General features: G+C 41.5%; 1 protein-coding gene across 1 annotated transcript in view; it reads right to left on the bottom strand.

The window, feature by feature from the left end:
- The window catches only part of LOC146860422 (lamin-B3-like), a 395071-nt gene that overhangs the window by 251473 nt on the left and 121747 nt on the right, over positions 1-21851 (bottom strand). Inside the window, exon 5 of the mRNA XM_085644287.1 lies at positions 21612-21737. Within this exon, the coding sequence (XP_085500413.1) occupies positions 21612-21737 (126 nt within the window). The remainder of the gene's footprint in view (positions 1-21611; positions 21738-21851) is intronic.

A 21851-nucleotide genomic window follows, 5' to 3' on the forward strand; every position in this document is an offset into this window, starting at 1 on the left:
TTGAAGTCTGAGGGTGCTAAATTTATTAGGTGGCTGGAGTACGTGAAAAGGTTCTTGTCAGATATAGGTCATCCCGAATATTACACAGACCCCAACTCAATGCGTATTATATCTAGGAAAGATCTTAAGGCCTGTTGTATGGACTATTTGGGTGAAAACAGAACAGCTATTGAGATGAGAAGACCCACGGTCCAAGCCCACTATTTAACCCTGCCGTCCCCCACTATCCAGTTATATTTATCTTTAATTGTTTATGATCTTGATCGTCTCTTGTTGACCCGTTTTAGATTTAATATCTTGTTTAGATTCCTAAGTTTTCCAGTGATGAACGATTGGTCCAGAGACTTGTGTTAGTGCCCTTGCGACGGCATCTCACTATAATCCACCATCCACATTATGTTCTTTTGTAAATATTATGATGTACTAAGAAAGAGATGGATCGCTCCAGTTTTAAAGAGCTTTGGTTTGAGACGCTGCCGCCCGGCTCTTAGCATTGCAATTTTTAGAGAATGAATTTGTTATTGCATCGGTCACTGTATTTCTTAAAAATGGTTTTAGATGCCGGAAATCAATGATAATGTGATTTGCAAATCACCAACGTGCTGACCAGGAATTTATCGTTTTAAAATTTTTTCTTTTAATATTGTGCTTTGATGGTTATTGTATTTTATAACCGAATAAAGTTATGATGACTTGACTGGCATAACGTGCTTTCTTGAACATCTGTATATTGAACGTGGCACATCGCGCTAAAGCGCTTTCTTGGGCATGTGCATAGATAATATTCACATTACAAGTTGAAACAAACCTTGCATTTGAAACCGGTTGTGCATTATAAAAACACACTTGTTGGAATTAGCGCTGTGATTCTTAAAAGGGTTACATGCAAATCATAATTTAAGAAAGACAGTGTAACAAAAGCTAATGCACTCTCTTATATGAAAGTGTGACTCGCTCTGGAGCTTAGTGTTTATGCAAGCACTAGATTAATCATAGAGTCTATATTGTTACATTTTGTTTTGAGGATTATAGGAACAGCAACTCCATTCCTTGTGAAGGTATTAGAGTGACAACTGTTTCATAAGTAACCTTTTCTTTACAGGAATGTTATGGTTATTTAACCATGCTAGTTCAGTTAAAGAGTTCACACAGTATATCAGGAAAGCTAACTGAGGACAACGTCTCATTCCAGGTCTCCCTCCCTGCAGTACCCTTCCCAAATTCCTTCACCCCCATCGAGCCACTTTGAGCCTCAGTGCAATTAAGCTGGAGTCGAAGCTGCTGGATGGGGGGGGGGGGGGGGGGGGGCATTTTTGGGGGTACTGCTCCTGAGGAGCCCAATGATATTTACCAGTTCTGACAGAATAACCAGCCCACGAATTTTGGTTACTCCCGAGCAGTATCTACAGGATGGCCAATTTGGAGGACTTGTGTTCCATGTTGGGAAACATGCAAAAAGAATTGTCAGCAGCTAGACAAGAGACAGCAGCTTTAGCTAATAAGGTCATTCAGTTACCAACACAAATAGCACCGTCATGTTCCCCAGATGTAGCTGCTGCTAGTAGTTCTAACACCTCTACAGTATCAGTGACGGTTCCAATGACAGTTCCTTTGACACCTCCAGAAAGATTTGCAAGTGAACCACACAAATTTCAAACATTCTTAACTCAAGTACAGCTACACTTTATAGTAAAACCCACATCTTTCCCTGACGCCCAATCTAGAATTGCCTTTCTGATTTGAGCGTAGACACTGCTATGTGGACAGTTCCTCTTGTACAATCGGATGATCTATTGCTTTACAGTTGGTCTAGTTTAAAATCGGAATTTGAAAAAGTTTTTGACCGACAAACAATTACAGGATGCAATTACAGGATCAGCTGATCGTGAATTATTAGAGTTAAAACAAGGAAATAAGGATTTGGTCCATTATTTAACTCAATTCAACTGTTTAATAGCAGACACGAATTGGCCGGAAGATAAAAAAAGGCTCTATATTATCAAGGTCTACCAGCCGAATTAAAGGACTTAATAGCTCCAACAGTTCTGCAGCCAAGAACATGCGAAGACTTAATAGCTAAATCTTCGATTGGATCATAGAGCATCAGATCGTAGAGGGGACAGGAAGTGTCTAGAGTTTAGTCCTTCATTTTGACCCAAAGACAAACCGCCTGTTGTAGCCCCGGATACTAGTGAACCTATGGAAATTGGAGGAATACGAAAACCTTTGACTGAAGAAAAAGATTCGTCGGAAAGAGGGTCTATGCTTATATTGCGGTAAAAAAAAAAAAAGGACATTTTGTCAAAGATTGTTTAGCAAAACCAAACAACCATGACCAAGGTGGGAAACTAGTATACTCAAGGAATAGCCAGGCGACTTCCTCCAGTAACACATCTTTATCTCATGAACAAATCGGTTGCTAACACATTACAAATTTCTTATCCACATTTAGTATTGAACGCACAATTCATAATTTTTCAGCAAGAACCTAAAGCTGCGGTGGTCATGGTAGATTCTGGAGCCACCGGCAATTTTATTGACACCGCTTTCGCAACAAAACTGGAAATCCCATCCTTCGCAAAACAGAAACCAGAAATGGTTCATGCGGTAGATGGCAAACAATTAACATCCGGATTAATTACGCATTCAACCATTAAGATAATCATGACATGCTTTACTCAAGACCAAACCCATGTGGAAGAAATATTCTTTGATATCATGGATGCCCCTCAATTTGGGGTCATCCTCGGGATGCCTTCGTTGACAGACCACAATTTCACTATACACTGGGCTAAGAGAAGTGTTACTTTTCAATCAGATTGGTGCCAACAGGAACGTTTACATTCACAAGAAACTATGTACAAAACCATGGTACAAGAGCATGTTAAAACAACTGCTCATTATATCGCTACAGCTGCAGAGCAAAACATAGAATTACCCACAATATGTAAACATTTGAGACGTATTCTGCGAACAAAGTGCTGAGAGCCTTCCACCTCACATAACATATGACTGTAAAATAGATCTTGTGACTGGTGCTCAAATTCCTTTTAGTAGGATCTACACGCTTATCGAGCAGGAGAACCAACATCTCAAGGAATATTTAGACACATTTTTAAAGAATGGTTTTATCCGACCCTCCAAGTCTCCGACAGCTTCTCTCTTCTTTGTGCCCAAAAGTAATGGGGAATTACGCTCGTGCATAGATTATCACGCGTTGAATAATATCATTAAAAACGGATATCCTTTGCCACTTATTCCCGTTCTTTTGGACCAAGTAAGATCTGCAACTACTTACACCAAGTTGGATCTGAGAGGAGTATACCATCTTGTACATGTTCGAGCCGGAGACGAATGGAAGACCGCTTTTCGAACTCGCTTTGGCTTGTTTGAATATTGTGTGATGCCCTTCGGTCTATGCAACGCCCCTGCGGCGTTTCAATTTTTTATTAATGATGTCTTACGAGACTTTGACAGGTTTGTCATTGCCTACATGAGGACTTGTTAATCTATTCACAATCTATCTCGGAACATGAAAAACATGGCACCCAGAAAAGTGCAAGCAATATTAGATTGGCCAGAACCAACTTCAGTTAAGGATATCCAACAATTCTTAGGATTTGCTAATTTTTATCGTCGCTTTATCAACCAGTTTTCAACCAGAGCAAGTCCTTTAACAAAATTGTTAAGGAAACATGTTCCATTTCAATGGACTTCTAAAACAAAATCCGCCTTTCAAACCCTAAAAACAGCATTCACGACAGCCCCCTGTTCCAAGTCATCCAGACATCAATCAGCCTTTCATTATTGAAGCGGATGTTTCTGATACTGCACTTGGGGCAATTCTTTCTCCAAAGGGTGAACGAGATAACCAATTACACCCCATTGCATTCCTATCACAAAACATTTTACCTGCTGAAATGAACTATACAGTGGCAGAGAAAGAGTTAATGATATTCATCTCGCCCTTAAAGAATGGTGTCATTATCTCTTAGGTGCAAAACATATTGCAACTGTCTACACAGACTATAGTAACCTCCAATTTTTACGATGTGCTAGAGCTTTGACACCGCAACAGTTATGTTGGACCTTATTTTTTGTAGAATTCAACTTTGTTATAACTTTCAGACCAAGCAAAATAAATAATCAAGCAGATGCCTTATCTTGATGCGAAACATCAGAGGAAAAAATAAAAAAGGAAAGTATACCACCATCCATAATTCCTAAAGAACAAATTATTGGAGCTACAATCTCTCAACATTTTTTCAAGACATACGAAAAAGTATGCAGTTACACCAGGTTCCATTACGGCAACAAAAAGACCAGGATATAACTACAATTCAAGGATTGCCGTTTCAAAAAACCATTATACATTCCATCTCAACCATTACAAAGACAAGTTCTACAATGGGGTCACACAAAACCATTAGCTGGACATCCTGGGATAGCTAAGACTCAAGAGCTTGGCCAAAGACATTCCTGGTGGCCTACATGGAGACAAGATGTTCTCCAAAATGTACAACATGATGTTTGTGCTCAAGCTAAAGAAGAACATGGTGCTAAAGTGTTACTTCAGCCTCTTATGCCAAAGCGTCTTTGGGATGATATATCCGTGGACTTTATTACTGACTTACCTATTGTTATATTTTGTTTCTAGGATTATAGGAACAGCAACTCCATTCCTTGTGAAGAAGGTATTAGAGTGATGACTGTTTCATAAGTAACCTGCTTTTGTTTACAGGGATGTTATGGTTATTTAACCATGCTAGTTTAGTTCAAGAGTTCACATGGTATATCAGGAAAAACTGAGGACAATGTCTCGTTCCTGGTCTCCCTCCCCGCAGTACCCTTCCCAAATCCCTTTCCCCAGTCTAGCCACTTTGATCCTCAGTGCAATTTCACTTGAGTCGAAGCTGCTGGAAGGTGGGCTTCTTGAGGGTACTGCTCCTGAGGAACCCAAAGATATTTACCAGTTCTCACACTCGTGGACTTTGAATTTTTTTCTCCTCTGGCTGCCCATCAGGAAATAGATATTATTCAAAGCCCTGGTCCTGGGGCAGAGGGCAGTGTACCAGGCTAGTCCAGAGTATCTGGTAAAGAGATTTTTACAGTATCATCCTTCCAGAATGCTGCACTCTTCCTCTATTCTATTGATTCTTCACTTCAAATGTGTCCGCAGGGGGAGGTGGGGTAAAGTGTTCTCCTTCCTGGTGACCAAAGCCTGGACCAAACTCCCATGTGATCTGTGTTGGATTCCCCTCGAGACTGCTTTCCATAGGAAACACATACTGGCTTTTCTCAGTGAGACAGTAAGGTGTGTGTTAGCAAGTGTGTAGCTAAAGGTTTTTCTGCCTCCTCTAGTGTCTGGACACTCTTCAGAGCAGCCATGCACTGTATAAATCCCTACATTCATTCATTGCCACTTTTGCTTCTTTCATTCCCTCCTCGATGTTGACTCAACCGCGAACCAAGGTACTGTTTCAGCAGGCCAAGGCTGGTCCCTGTGTCCGAGGCCAGACTGAATTTTAGCAGGTCAAGCACAACCAAATAGCCCTTGTTGGTGCTTTAGGCTTTTAAGCACAACATTTCAAGATATTCTTGAAAAGTTCATAACTCTGGCACTACTTATTGTATTTGTGTCATTTTGGTCAATAAAATAATCTCTATTCGTCTAACTAGATGTAGTATCTTTTTGTGTGGTGTTGTCAAGGTTTGAAGTGTTGCACAAATACTTTACACACTTTCCCCTAGTTAGCCTGAATGATCTCTGCCGAGCTATCAGAGGGTGAGCATAGGTTAATTTAGGGTGTCTATCGGACTTACTCCGACTAGGAATGTGGTCCCTGCTTGGATAGGGTGCGTACCTCTGCCAACCAGAGACTCAATTTATAACACCCCCTCAACCAATAACCCAATTTGTAATGGATCCAAATTTCCAAGAAACTAAAAGAGCAAAACCAGGCAAAAACAAAACCCCCTGGTTTGAACCATCCAAAAAGTAGTTTGGCCAGTATATTATGGCATATATTCCCTGTTGGATAGCTTTGTAAGGAACTTTGTATTTCTGCCTTACTCACAAGCCTCTTTCATGGATAATACAGTAAAAGGTAATCCCTTGAACACGCCACTATATTGAAGTAAACTTTGTAATGATTTTCTAGGAACAGAATGGTCCAACCTGCAGTTTGAGTCCTGCTGTCAATTCACCTTAGCATGCAAACCAGTTAGAATTGTTTTTACCTACTTCGCTAGGTATAAATATTCTTGAACATATCCAAGTTAGTACTGTGCCTAGCAATAAACCAGACTGAACTCCTCTTGCAATGCATCAAGGCCCGATGTTACTGGGTGTTGGCTTCCACATGCCAAGTAATGAAGGGACTTCAAATTTGGTCTTTTTCTCTCAAAATGGCATTTAACTTTGTTTGCCAAATGGCACCTATTTTATTGGGGCTACAAAGAAATGGAGTGGAAGAAGACACTAAATCCACTGAAGCCAACTAAGAGATGGACTGTGGAAAAGGATCTTTCCATTTAACAGTAAGGCATAAACATCCTTTCAATTACAAGGAACACGTCAGATCTGTAAAATGTATTTGTTTACATTATTAGGGATGTCAAAGTCAACTCATACAGGGCCTCAGAACTTTCACAAAGAGACATTTCACAGTGTCAGAATGCATGGCAAAGCTAACTGGCTTCTAGTCATCTTCAATCATATTTTTGGAATTAGATGAAGTTGGCATTAATGTGCTGTTTGGTGACTTTGCTCATTCCATCTAGAAAGAGGACTTACATTTGTTTAATGGTAGCAGCAGTATATTTGCTTAAGGCGGTCTGTGCTCCTTTAAAGAGATTAGATACCATCACTGGGTGGAGGGGGGGGGGGGGGTCACAAACAAAGGCTCTTGCTTTGCACAGTGTAAGTTTGTTAAACGAGGATTGAAAGAGCATTAAAGCCGCTTGAAACGTGAAGTCAATTACCTGATCTTGATACTCTTGCATAATCATGGACAATTTCATTGAAAACAGATGCCTAGTGCAGGTGTTTCCAACAAGTTCAAATGGATTTTAATGTAGTGTGATACTCAGATGACAAGCTCTCCTATAGTAGGGTGGCTGTGGTTATTGCTTAGAACCTCAATGTTGAAAACATCCTGAGGGTTCTAAAGCTTTGGCTGAAAAGTAAGCTTTCCAAAACAAACTGCACAGTTATGTAAATCTCTAAAAAAATAAATTAAAACAAATTGCCAAAATCATAAGCAAGAAAATATGATAAACTACAGATACACTTCGTCCTGAAACCAATAATGCAACTAGTGGAAAAAATGCAAATATTGTCCTACCAGGTTAGGTCATTTCTTAGTAACATTTATAGTGTACAGCAGATACCAGGGGATCCAGCTTTAGATGTAGCACATTTGACAAAAAACATGTTTTAGGGTAGCAAGATAAACATTGACAATAGTAAGCAATACAGTATCATTGCGGTGATCTGTTTAACGGAGGGAAAAACAAGTACAGGGAAGAGATAAACCGGAGGAGTAGATGGAGAATGAGAGGGGCGTCAAGACATACTCTCAGTGGGAAGGCGATTGAAAGATATTGTTGATCAATAGATGGATGTTATTTGCTTAGTAGAAAGTTAGATTTCTGATGCCACATTAATGAATAATTGTCTTTAGTGCAGCAATTGTTTTACAGAGTTTTGAAGGATGTGTAGTCATTAAGGGCTGCATGTCACAACCAATTCTATTTGCAATTACCAAATAGTGAATTTCTGCGAATCGCTATATGGTAATCGCAAACAGCAACGTACAATGTATTTTACACATTTTGCGATCGCCAGCAGGTTGAAAATAGACCTACCTTTTGAATATTATTGAGGTAGGTCTCGGTTTGCAACCCAATGGGAATCGCAAAAATCACAGGGATAGTAGCTTGCTGGGGTCAGCAGACTACGATATCTGTGATTCTTTTTCAATAAAGCAATTCTGGTTTTTCCCCCTCAAAGCAGCCTGTCAAAAAGAAAAAAGAAAAGTTTCCTTTTTATTTTTATGACCAAAGACCACTGCCTGTTTTTTGTGAATGTTGGTAAAAACATTTGCGAATGGGTTACTACCCAACTGAAGTAGGCAGTAAAATGAAAAATGTTTTGCAACCACATTTCGGTCGCAAAACATTCTTACATACCACCGCATTTGGCTCCACTAAGGGCCTCTCGTAACTCTGCTGCTAGACTCCTCACTGGCTCAAAAATATACCACCATACAGCCCTGGAGCGGACATCCCTAAATTGGCTCCCTTATGAAGCAAGGATACAACTAAAAATTGCTTGTATGACCCTTCAAGCCTTGCAACACCCTCTATACCTCGCACAAAAACTTGTACTATCTGGTGGCGAAAGAGCCTCCAGAAGTGCCAGCACCCTTCTGCTAAAACCTCAGAAATTTCACAAAAAGAACACTTACGATCGAGCTTTCTCAGGTATCACCCTGAGAATTTGGAACTCCCTGCCTCCGGAAAGCAGAATGATCCCCTGAACGATTACTTTAAAAAAGGAAGTTAAAATGCAATTGATGAACAAATTCCTGTCCTGAAACCCTCTCCCCGATAAGCACTCACTAGTCTGCCTCTCCTTTTTTACCTGTCTTTTTTTATTGTATTTGATTGGGGTTTTCAGTGAGTTGCCTCTGTATGCACTTTTCGTACTTACTTTATTAGATCCTCCCAGCTCCTGCTCTGTGACTTTGTAATCTGCTTCATTTATTCTCACTCCTCTATCCTCCAGGCCTGCTGTGACTCATGTCCCTCACCCTAGTATTTGGTTAGACTATTTATGATTATGCTTGGTTATACTGGCCCAGTTTTTTCTCCCTCTGTACTTTTGACCATCCTGTTATCTGATTTATAGGCCTCATCTCTATCGCTCAACTGGAAAGCGCTCCCTCATGGGTCTTGTTTGCGCTATATAAAACTTTCTAAATAAATACATTTGGTATTAGGAAGGGACACCCTCAACACGCCCCTTCCCAATAAAGAATCGCGACCACAATTTGCGATTCGGTAATCTGGATTTGTACATTTCAAAAAGCCTTTTTGTATTTGCAATCGGACCGTTCGCAAAACAGAAAAACACTTTGTACACATGGCCCTATAGGAATGGATTTCTTTGGAAAACTTATTCCGAAGTTTTCCTCCAGTCACGTTTAGGGTTTGCCTCTGAATCTGGTTTGTCTGATCAGTTAGAGCTTAAAGATGGAATGTAGCACCCTGATGTTTAGTGGACTTTGAAGAGGTCAAATCTGGGCAGTTTGATGGCCATCTACGCAAGACAATGGACCCGGTGTGGTGTTTGGTGTTAAATGGTTAACCAAGATAGCTGTGCTCCCTGTAGAGGAAACTGTCATTTTTCATCAGTTCCAAAATTGTACTTATTGATCAGTGTTGAGCATGCTGATGTTTTGCAATGTCTGTCTGGTAGATTTAGGTATATTGCATTCCAGTAATATACACATGATAGGACAACTTCTTGGGCCAGTAGTTTTCCGAGTTGACAGATAGGAGAGGGCTTATTTTAGATAAGTGGTAGTTCCTTGATATGATGGTTGCTTGAATATGGGCACTGAAAGATGGTTGTGCATCAAACAGGACTTCCAGTTTACATACTGCGATGTATGGTGGGAGGAGTTGGTCAAGTGAGGGAGTCAGATATTTAGAGGAGATTATTTGTCATTATTTAGTATTAGGATTTTGGTTTCATCACTATTTAGTAACAAAACTGTCCCCCCTCTCCGAAACCCTGCCTTTGTTCCTCAGAATTCTATTTCTACTTGTAGAAAACCATTTTTTTGCAATAGGCCCAACAGTCTAAAGCTGGTAAGATGATCAGGCTGGACTTGTAACCCCTCAATTGAGATGTTTTACTTGTGGTTTCATTGTGTCCCAAATCATATTAGGCGAGTAATGTATTCCCTTCTTCAGGGAGCGTTGGTCTGGAATGTGTAGGACTAAGGTATCTAGGTTCATTCGATACCCAATATTCTTTAGAAAGATTAGAAATTAATGGGGCACAATCATTATCATAGGTTTTGTCACTTTGTTCCATCATTGTCGGCTGTCCCCATTGTTACATGTTGAGTATTCCATCTCCCTCCCTGCCCACATATACCCCTTCAAATATCCTCCTCCTGTGGCCTTTTACTTGCTGCAAATATGGCTTTCATTGGTATCAGTGGTGGCTCAGTGTTCTACCCCTCCTTAGAGGCCACTTGTGTAACCCGTGAGGGTCTGAAGGCACTGGGGGTGGGAGGAGCATCTCTGGTCAGGACAAAAGCCAGGTCTTGAGGGTATTCCTGAAGATTTTCAGGATGTGGGTGCATCGGATGTCTATCGGGATTTTGTTCCAGGTCTTGGCCGTAATGTAGAAGAAGGTTCTTCCACCTGTTCTGTCTCTGCGGATGCTCGGGGGTTCAGGGAGGGCGAGGTTGGCGGATTGTAGGTTCCTCTTGGGTACGTCGAAGGAGAATCTACCATGGAGATATTTGAGTCCGGGGTTGTGGAGGCATTTGTAGGCATGTGTGAGTATCTTGAAGGTTACTCTCTTCTCAACGGGGAGACAGAGCAGGTTACACAGGTGTTGGGTGAGGTGTTTGTGTTGAGGGATGCCGAGGAAGAGTCTGGCTGGGGTGTTCTGTATGGTCTGGAGTTGCGGAAAAGAGACTTGTTGATCCTGGCGTAGAGGGAGTTTCTGTAGTCCGTCACCCACGCACTCATAACCAGCAGACTGGTCTTCCTTAATTCAGGGGGGATGCATTTGAAGGTCCTAGGCTGGAATTAGTAAAAACTTCTTTGAAATCTCTTCATTGGCTGCCCTTCGAATCCAGGATTAAATTTAAATCCCTCTGCTTGGCTCATAAATCAATGAATGGCAGGGGTCCAAACATTCTCAGGGAACTCATCTCTCCATATGTACCAAAGAACACCCTCAGGTCATCTTCTGACTGCCTAAAAGACGCAGAGGATCAAGAGTTAAAGATGGGGAGGTAGATCTTTCTCACTCCTGGTCCCGAAGTTGTGGCATTTCATGACCAGGGATCTGAGGCTGTAGAAAGATTAACTCCGCTTCAGGTAAAAAACTTAAGGCTTGGCTGTTCGCATGATGATTACTCTCAGGCTCCTTCGGCAGCACCTCTCTTCTCAACGCTGGGAAGCCTTTGAGCACCTATGCGCTTTATAAATCAGCCAAACAAACATAAACCAAACATTATTTCAATTGATGTTGGTGACATTTGTTTGTTCTGATTTTTGACCACTGTCCATTCTCTTTAGTGAACATGTGCATTGTTGTGGTTGGTTTCCTTGCGTGGCCTGAATATCCCTTTCACTTCCTTCAAAGAAAGTTTGATGTTGCTGTGAGTTCCATTTGAAGAGTAAGAGTAAAGCATGACCTCACCTGTAGGATTTTTTGTGAACCCAAAGGTTCTCTGTGATGGTTTGGAGTTCCCCTCGTCTCTGAAATGTGCTAGTTGATAAATCATTGAAGAATAAAAGTTTATTGCCATTGTACTCAACTGGGTTGACATTTCAAATCAAATCATCTAGACCTAACGCGCCTTGGTATACAACAGAATTGAAAATGATCAAATCAAACTGTTGGAAATTAGAACATACTTGGAGGTCTTCGAAAGACACCCTCCATCGACACCAATACAAAAAAGCTAAAGGGGCCGACCACGCAAAAATGTAATCTACCGGGAAACTAACATCGAAAGAATTGATCTGGCAGGAAACTTCTCAAAAAAGCTGTTTAACGTTCTAAAGGAACATTCCAACTGCCTTGCATGCAGCTCAGTTAACATAGCCTCTAAAACACTTTGCGACTCCCTAGCTTCCCACCTTGAAACAAAAATCGATAACATCTATAGCAATTTCCGCAATGGCCTTTTGACGCCTAGACACATAGAATTCAACATCACTCCAGGAAGCAGCACCCAGCCTACTTTAGAAAGATTTGAACTAATCACACACACTCAAGTATGGGATCTCTTGGCTAAAACTAAATCTGGCTCTCCAGGAGATCTATGCCCCCTACATCACAGATACGCTCTAATTCTCCTGCTCCAACAGTTACTTCGCTATGCAACTTATCCTTTCATTTAGCAATGCTGCCTAAGGAATGGAAAACCGCTTCAGTTACACAGATGTCTAAAAAAAAAAAAAAACATTTGCCAACCCTATGAACATTTCAAATTACTGTCCTATGTCCCTGCTGCACTCGATTAGCAAGCTTTTAGAATCTCACGTCAGACAACTTTATCCATATCTAGAAACCCATAAATTACTCCATTCCTCTCAATCAGGGTTTCGTCCGGCTCGTATCACAGAAACCACTCTTGCAGCTGTAGTCGACGCGCTTAGCCTTTCATTGGATGCAGGCATACCAGCATGCTGGTTCTCACTGTCTTGACGGCAGCATTTGAGATTGCATCCCATCCCATCCTGATTCAATGTTTGCTCAAGATGGGTATACACGATACAACGCTTAACTGACTAATAGCATTTTAGTACAGGATCCAAAGAATTCCGCTTAGGCTTTTTCAATCCAAGATTCAGGCACTGGGGAAGGGGTGTGCCTCAGGGATCAACTCCGAGCCCCACACTTTTTAATGTGTAGGTCTCTCCCCTGGCTCAGTTAATCAAGCCCTTTGGCTTTGAAATACTTTCATATGCAGCCGATACTCAACTGGTCATTGCCCTCGGACCAGAGCTAGCAAATGTTAAAACTTGCTTTACTACTTGCATGAGAAACATTGCCACATGGATGTCCCAAAATTGCCTTCAGTTGAATAGAAAGAAGATTGAGCTCTTACAGTTTGGAAAGGCACAGTCCATCTGGTCAACAGACTGGTGGCCCATGGAGTTGGTGAGCCCCCTCCCGAAAAACACAAAGAAATTTAGGCATTTTGATAGATAATGAACTATCAGTGAAATAGCAAGTTATAGCCACTTGTGGATCACCTTTTGGTGCAATGCGCCTTCTTTGGAAAGTATTCCAATGGCTACCAGCATCTTGCCGGAAGACCCTAGTCCAGGCACTTATATTCATACAAACCAATAACCCTGGGGAGTCCCAGGGAAGGGGACTATTCAGGGTGAGCTGGCCTCCATACTAACATGTATACACAAAAAAAGCTACCCTGATTGTAAAATGACAGAGGCTTAAAAAGTACTTAGTAGAGTACCTTGCATCTAATAAAGTGAAGGACTGTCCGCACACAACACCAGGTTTCATGCTTCATCATTGGCAGTCCTCGCTCTCTAAAAAACTTGGTTTGATAGGAAAAGAGTAACATTTAAATTACTTTTTCTGACCTTCAACGCAAGGTCAGGCACAGATCCCAAATATCTACAGGATAAACTATCCTTCCGTCTTCCTCAAAGAAACCTCAGTTCAAACAGCCAGCTCCTTCTCCAACCTAGACTGATTCAAATTTTAAAATACGGTGGTCCCTCATTTTCATACCTGGGCCCCCACCATTGGAATCAACTCCCCTTCCTCATTAAGGCATGTCCCGATTTTTCAAGTTTTAAAAGACGCATACATGAAGACCTGGCTTCAATGACACAGGGCTAGCCACTCTGCTATCCAAGTGCCGAGATGCCCTTTTGAGGACAAGTCGTTGTGCTATACTAAGTTACTTTAACATAACATAGCAAATGTTCATTATTTCTTCCATTTCATCATAGAAGTGAATCCAGGTAATATTAATCTGGTAGGGCCGCTGTTATTCCCAATTGCTGCCACTCTGTGTGCGCTATCTTTCCTAATTAGAGGATCCTCTGACGTATTTTCAATGTCTTCCTGTTTCAGGGATATTTTCTCATTTTGTTCATCCAGCGTTACCAGGCGACCCCGCCTTTTGGAGTTACTCAATTGTAGTTTTAAAGGCGTGGACTCCAACGCCGAGCTCTTGAACATCCTTTTATATATTTTGAGGTATTATTTTAGTTCGGACCTGATGGTCGCTACTTCCCTTTTAATTTCCTGCAAGAACTGTTGGAGAAATTCCAGTCATAGCCAAATCGTCTCACGTTCTGGGGAACCTCGGTCCAGAGCTTGCATTTTGTCATCTTTAGTGGTGCTTTTCGTAGTAAGCATTTCTTTGCACGAGGTCTTTTGGTAGCCATTGTGTGCAGTCAATGCTGGGTCTCCTTGGAGAGCTTACAAGTAGAGGTGTCAATTTTTAGATATACCTACTGGTCTGATATGATCAGGGGGTCTCATGGGCATGGCCAGTCATGGTCTTTTCTCAGAGAACTTAGAGTATGAATCCCATCAGATCAGGCAATTCACCTTCATCCATGTGGCGCTCGCACTGCTGAGCAACTTGCACCCCTTCTTGGGGCCCAAACCAGGTCGCTGCTACCTCAGCTCACTGTACAGTGGAAGGTGTGTGGTTGGCACTCAAGGCCCTTTGTCGCAGCCCTTCTCCCTAAACAGAATTCACACAGTTGTATGTGCTCAAGAAGCATATTTCAGGATGTCTAAAGAACCTACGCATGGTTTGGGGGCTCAAGGATGCCAAGAGCTAAAATTGCTTTGAGCATTGAAGGGTTCTTCTGGACAAATCAAGGCCCCCTCTGTTAGACAGTTTAGTGGGATGTTGTGCCACTTGCACCCCTACTCATGTTAAGTTGTGAGGATGCTTACTGTCTGGAGAGTGGAGACCCTTCTCGCCATTACTTCTTCTTGGGCCAGAGCCCAGCTTCATTTTTCACAATGGGCATTGTGAAGGCGGAGCTTGCCCGGCCTCACACTAAAAAGTGGCAGCTGCTGTTTCTACTCCCTCAACCGCTGCGATCTGGTCTTCCCTTGGCCCTCCGTGTGATCGCACACTTGTGTGGTGCTACTCTACTCTATCACCCCTTCTTCAGGTCTTGGGGGTGGATAACAGGGGGAGGGGTTTGCTCAGTCACTGCGGGCAGAACTCCTTAGCTTTGCATCCACTCCATCGGCTCACTGGCCACCCCCTTCCTCATTACTGTTTAGGCAAAGGACACGGAGGCTCATCCAGTGTTTGAAGCACACATCAAATAACTTTTCTCCATCAGTATTGTTGCTTAAGTCTAAAAGAATGTGCATTATCCGTATACAAGTAACATTTGAGTTCTCCCATGTGACTAGGTGGGATAGAGGGCACATGTAGACATTGGCAAGGACGCGGGAGTGTTGGTCCTAGGGGGACACCACATACCATGGCGGCTGACTTTAAGACTTGTATATAAGTTTTATTTGCTGCTTTCATTCTTGTAGGAAAGATTAGAACCATTCCCATGCTTTTCTAGTAGGGTTATACCAGAGTTTCAGGTGGTTTAGGATTGTTTGGTGATCTTCAGTGTTGAATGCAGTTGAGTGGTCAAATAAGTTGAGATCCACCACATAATTCCGGTCCCTTACAATTAGTACTTTTTCTCTGATGTCCATCACTGTGTTCAGTAGCTCTTAGCAGGCAGAATACAGATTGTGTGTGGATAAGCAGATTGATGGAGACTATCTATTGCTGGAGTTGGTTACCTATCTCTGCTTCTATTATCTTCTTCAGGAAAGTAAGCATAGAGATCGGTCTATAGTTGCTTAGAGTGGAAGCGTATAGGTTGGGATTTTTTTCTTTTTTTAGAAGGGGTAAAACATTGGCATGTTTTAGAGTGCTGGTTAAGTTACCATGCAATATCTTCATCAAAGGATGGAACATAAGCATTTAGGAGTTTGGTGGGCCATGGATCCAGAATTAATCCAGATGATCTAATTTTTGATACTCTTGATGTCTTTGCTTGAGATTAGCAGAAGGAACTGAAATTGGAGCGGAAGTGGCAAAGGGTGAGAAGGCTGTTTACCAGAGTGGTTGATGGAATATTTGATTAATATTTTGGGAGCATCCTGGATTTTCTAAGAAAAGTATGAAGGCAGTTTATTGCAGATTAAATGTTTCAGTTGGAGTGTTTTGGGTAGCTATGGAGTTATTTAAAAGTTGTGTGGGAATAGGTGTATAAGGATAGCTTGGCAGCATAGGTTTTTCTCTAATAATTTGGTGTGGTGCGATTTGCAGGCTTGGTTGTGTGATTCATTGTGGGTTTTTAGCATGTGCAGTTCAAACCTTTTTGTTTCAGCTGGGTGAGGTGGGGATTGAACTAGGCACTGGATGCGTTTTTCGAACAGAACTTTTTTAGGCTTTAGTTGTACTCCGTGATCAAGAAGCATTCTTCAATTGAAGCTAAATTAATTTGTGATCTGGTCAGAATGGATTGATAAGGGGATGTGTAATACAATGAAGACAGAGCATTTGGTGGTATGTTCCTGTAGTTTTTCAGAGAACTGCAATAAGATTGTTTAAGGGTGTTCTGTTTCACCAGGTTGTGGGTGTGTGACTAGTTAATCTCGCTAATGTATAGTCTGTCCTAGATTGTGGAATGATGTTGAGGTTTCAAAGGGGTAAATTGTGTTCTTCTGATTCACACACAAGCCAAGAAATTGGAGACTCATCTAAACAGTCTAGCAATGCGGCTAATCCATTATTTGGCTGGAATTCTTAGTAATTTAAAAGACTGACATATTTCGGGTTTCTAGAACACCAGTTAATAGACATTTGTAAAAGGTTCAACAGTCACCATGAGATGTCAATAAAGAAACAGGGGCAACACAACAGTAAACTCTCACCTTTATTACCAAATGAACTTGGAAACCAGTCGGTCTACAGGGTGGTCAACTAAGGGAATCTATCCTTACATTATTTTAATGGGTAGCTCATAGATTATTCTAAAAGTGGAAATGTCTGCAACGTTCTCTGCAAACGGAGCTTGCATGTAACCTCAGTTTGCAGGGACCATTGCAACACCAGATCGAAATCTCTAGCCCTGCTCAGAGAATCATGATCTGGTGGAAATAAATACAAAAATAACAAACATAACAGCCCAGAAACTGCTGCCATTTCAATCCATCCCATCATCTGCAAGGTCTGCAGTATCAAGGGTCTCTTTGCTGTGCCCAACCCTTAACTTTGTGAGCTTCAAGGATAAGATCGGTATGTTCCATTAACGACTGAGGTTTGTGGGTTTTCTAAATTTTAACAATGTTTCCCTTGGAGGGTTCAGAAATATTCTGTTGTTCAACAATATGCTAAAGGTATATTTTTCAATTGAACAACCAAGACGAGTCCCACTGCGTTGGAATTGGCTATCTTACCAGTATCCTTTATAGTTTAAGGAAAACAAAAAGGTTTTCTTAAAATAGCCCTTACCAACCAAGATTTCCATGGTGGCATGCTTCATCATAGGGTTCTTCTCCAAGAGTATAAGGGTGGGAGGGTCTATTAGTGGTTAAAAAAATACCTGGCTAAATGGGAACTAAATATTTATTCCATCGTATAGCTGGTATTGGTAAAAGTGGGGAAAGGAGGAACACACGTCTATGTGTGTTTCTCACGGTCAACATGTTTCAAGCCATGGTGTACATATAGCCCTGCTATACTTTGAGCAAAGGTGCTTCCCATACTGGTCCAATGTTTCTGGAGGGTGAGGGTGTCCTCAAACTGGAAGAAGTTTTTGGTCAACGTCCATTTGCAGCATTCCATCACTATATTTCGTGGGGTTTGGTACTCCCAGTCTACTTTGAACAGACCGTCCTCAATGTTTAATGTTTCTCCATGGGGGAGACTGGTGTACAGACTATGTCTAAGCCCATCACGAGTTCAGTGTTAGGGTTGAATGATCTGTGTTGCAAGTGTCTGAGACCATCTTTTGTGTATTTTAAGTAGGTATCAGTGTGTTGGATTATTGGTCTCGGTAAAGCATCAGCAAATTTTGATAGAGGTTCCAGTATTGATTAAATTCCTGACACAATTGGGCGTCCTGGTGGTTTTGTTAAGTTCTTGTGTATTTTTGGGATTGTGTCAAATTATGGTGTTATGGGGAACTTTAAGATTTGTGAAATCTAATTATGAGCAAGTGCCTCTTCTGTCATGCTGGTAATGTGAACTCTGAACAACTGATTCAAGACCCCCCTAGAATCAGAGTTCCTGTGGTCCTGGAGTAGTTGCAAGCACTCCTTCCAATATACTTTTGCAGTTTGGATGACAATGGCTCCCCCTTCATCAGCAGATTTTATTACCAAATTCTTGCTGTCTGCCAATTCTCTTATAGCTAGTCTCTGCTCCTTGGTTGTGTTGTGAAACACTTTAGTGCTTTCCGGGTCGATCTCTTCAAGGTCCTTCAGAACCGCTTTCTCAAAAGCCAAAAGGTCTACTTGTAAGGACACGCTGGGTGGGGTGAAAGAGGAGTGAAAGAGGACTTCCCCCCCTAATCCCGAGTCCTCCTATACATCAGTTCCTTGTTCCTTATTAGCGAAGGTGGCCTTCAATTAGAGTTTTCTGATTAATTTGTTCATCTTTCTGTGCAATTTGAATTTATCCATTCTCTGTTGGGGGAAAAGCCTTATCCTTTTTCTAGAATTTCCAGCTGTGTTGGATTTTGGCTATTAAAATGTATGATTTTGAGACCTTAACAACAACGTTCTTGCATCTCTATCACATTATATAGACCATGAAAGATCTGATTTTTCACCACAATCACAGAATATAGGGACAAAGTCAGATTAACAATTATGGATACAGGACAGCACGTTTGAAGAAGCGGTACCCGATTTCCATAGCGGCATGCATAAAACTATAGTGTGTGATTTATGTTACATGTTTTGTAATGCCTGGTTTGTAAATTGACAAGCTTTTAAAGGGCAGCACAACACAATTAGCAATAATGTTAGGATTATTCTGGCACAACAGAAGATAATGAAAAATTGTTCACAGGTTTTTCCATATATGGTGATGTGTTTTCTAGCTAAGCTTCAATTATCGTTATTGAAATGTAAGCAATAACGTTATGTCCTATATTTCAATATCTTTAAAAAAAAAATACCAATTGGGTATCGTATTGCACTTATATTTCCCAAGATCTAGATGGTGTCACTATTAGGAGTGGTACGAGGGATCATTGTCATGGTCCTGAAAAAAAGCCTTGGGGTAATGGCTTGAAACATGTCGACTGTGAGACAGACAAAGGGAGACCTAGACACAAAGAGAGAGAGAGAAACACACACACACACACGTTTCTCCTTTCCTCACTTTTAACAATACCAGCTATAGGATTGAATACATATTTAGTTCCCATTTAGCCAAGTATTTTTTAACTACTAATAGACCCTCCTACTCTAATACCATCACTTACCTTCTAGTTTACATCTCACATAGTGCTCCCACGTCTTCATCGGTCGCAGCACGCCCCCTCCTGCAGGGGGAAGAACCCTATGATGAAGCGTGCCACCATGGGACATCTTGGTGGGTGAGGATTATTTTAAGAAAACTTTGTTTTCTTTAAACTATAAGGGATACTGGGAAGATAACCGAGAAGGTTCCCACTGCTTTGGAATTGGCTATTCAATTGAGTAAAGGAGGCAGAGTCCAATGTAACCTGAGCTTTACCTCCCCTTTTTTATTCACATTTTCCATTGCCAAGCATAGCAACTGAATCTGTTAATGCCTTAGGAGAATTCAATGCCATTTCCTCCAAGATATGCAACGAGGCAGAAATGCATTTAGGCCATTAGGTCCTTTGCAGCAGAAGTGGAACAGTGTATGAGCATATTTGAGAGCAGGATAGCTTGCCAGATCTTTTGCCTCAATGAGTGTTCTAACAGTAGTATGGAATTTTAACTACTGTAGAGCTGATCATGGGGTTCAAAATCAGCATCTATTGGTCTTCCATAGGCAATTGGCATGGCAAAGAATATGACCTCCTGAGAGATCAGCTGTAATAGCAGTCATAAACTTCTGAAATACACAATTTCCTACAATCTTTCAAGGCCTAAATCTAAGGCGACTGGGGCCTTCAATGTGCTGAATTCATCACCCTCAGTATTTCTAATACTACCACTCAACTGCTCGTCAGGCCATATACCACACGGATTCTGGAGCAGAGCAAATACAAGATGCAATCTCAATCTGCAACAGCAGTATACAAACCAGCAGCAGCAGCAGCAAGTGAGAAGACTTTAGGTCAACTAACTCCATTGTTTTCTCAGACCTTCATTACTTCTTTAAAGCTCTGAAATTGGGAGCATATGTTTGAATATATTACGCTCCCAAGTTCAGTGCTGGAGAAAGGAAATCTAGTCCATGTCAGTTGAACTTTTAGATAAATCAGCCAAACTTCGGCATTAGGGGTTCAGATTCACTTGGGTTCTCTGGTGGGCCAATCAAGAAACATGTTGAGCAAGAGTAGAATATAGAATTTAAGGGAAAGAAATGCAGGCACTTTTGATGCACACCAATTGTAAAAAAAACAAAAAGACCTGGATGATGCAGAAACTGTTGAAAGTGCTACCAAAAGTTGGAAAAGGTTAGATCGAGTAAATTAAAAATCCAAATGGTAGTCCCCGATTAGGAGCAAGAGGCCAATAGGTTTATACTAGAAAAGAGGAGTACTCCTACACCCATAAATAGAATGTCTGAGGGGTTATTTAACCTAGCTTTCTATTTGCACTCTATAACCAACGAGCAAAATCTGATATGCCAGCCACTTTGAAGAAGAATCAATGGCATGTGAAGCTGGTAAAACTTTGAAGGCCTCCTCACCAAAACACAAAGAGTAGATGATGCAAATTTTAGGAAATAAAAAGAAGGCTGTACAATGGCTAGCGCTAAATTTGGAGTAGACATGTAACCTCAAGACTGGACCACAATTGGCCCACCACAAGGGATTGGGCCTCCTAAGTAGTTGAAGAGGGAAATAAGGTTTTATTACATGATTTTTCCAGTGAAATTTTATTTGAAAACTACGATTTAGCACCAACAGCAGCCTATGCTTGAGAGTGAAACCTAATCGATGAAATGGACCGATTCTGCTTATTTTCAACAGACATGTAATTATAGCGGGCTTTCCTTTATTTCTCTTTCATTCATTGTGCTAATTTGCTTCGATCAAATATTTTACTTTTCCAGTTTGTACTCTCCCAAATGCTAGACATCACCCATCTACAAGCATTACTGAATTAAATACCCGCAGCATTCTCACCAGGCGAGATCAACAAATACTACGTTGCTGTGCGCCCACCGCTTCTGGCTACCTGAACACACCTCCCACCTTCCTCACTCATTCTGAAACACCAACATGCCACCCTCACGACTCCACCAGGACAGAAACGCATCCCTTAAGGCTCTACACATCCCACATTGAGCTTCTTCCAAACCCCACTAACTGCCTGCTTGCATTTAACACCATTAATGCTTCTGTTCCATAATCTTCTAACTCGGATGCTCATTTAATTCCCTTCCAATGTGAAGAACCGCCTCTTGCTCAAACATGCACAAACACACCTCTCTAAAAAGCAATTATCACAGGCTTGGCCCTCATCTCCCCATCTCAGACTCCGCTCCTCAGTCAGAGGTGCGACCCCTCAGAGGTGAACTCCTGCACGTTGATCCAACCATTCAACGCCATCCCTAAAGCCACCAGACTCGCGCACTGTTTGAAGCGAACCGGAAAAAAATGGCATCCCTTACCCTTCTTTGGTACTCGGTCACTTGAGAGGTCAAAGACTCAATTCTAGTCTGCACGGCGTCCATCTCCTCCCGTGCAGCACTTGCGTAGTCACCGTTTTTAGCAGCTGCAAGCTGTGCGTTCTCCAGCTGTGAAACACAATCAACAGTAATCTGCTCGGTCTGGGAGTTCACCGGTCATTCAACCGCTGCACTAAAAATCATCGCTCTGTCATATATACAGACAGGACATCACATGCAGGA

Source organism: Triturus cristatus, chromosome 3_1 (assembly GCF_964204655.1).
Source record: "Triturus cristatus chromosome 3_1, aTriCri1.1, whole genome shotgun sequence".
NCBI lineage: Eukaryota > Metazoa > Chordata > Amphibia > Caudata > Salamandridae > Triturus > Triturus cristatus.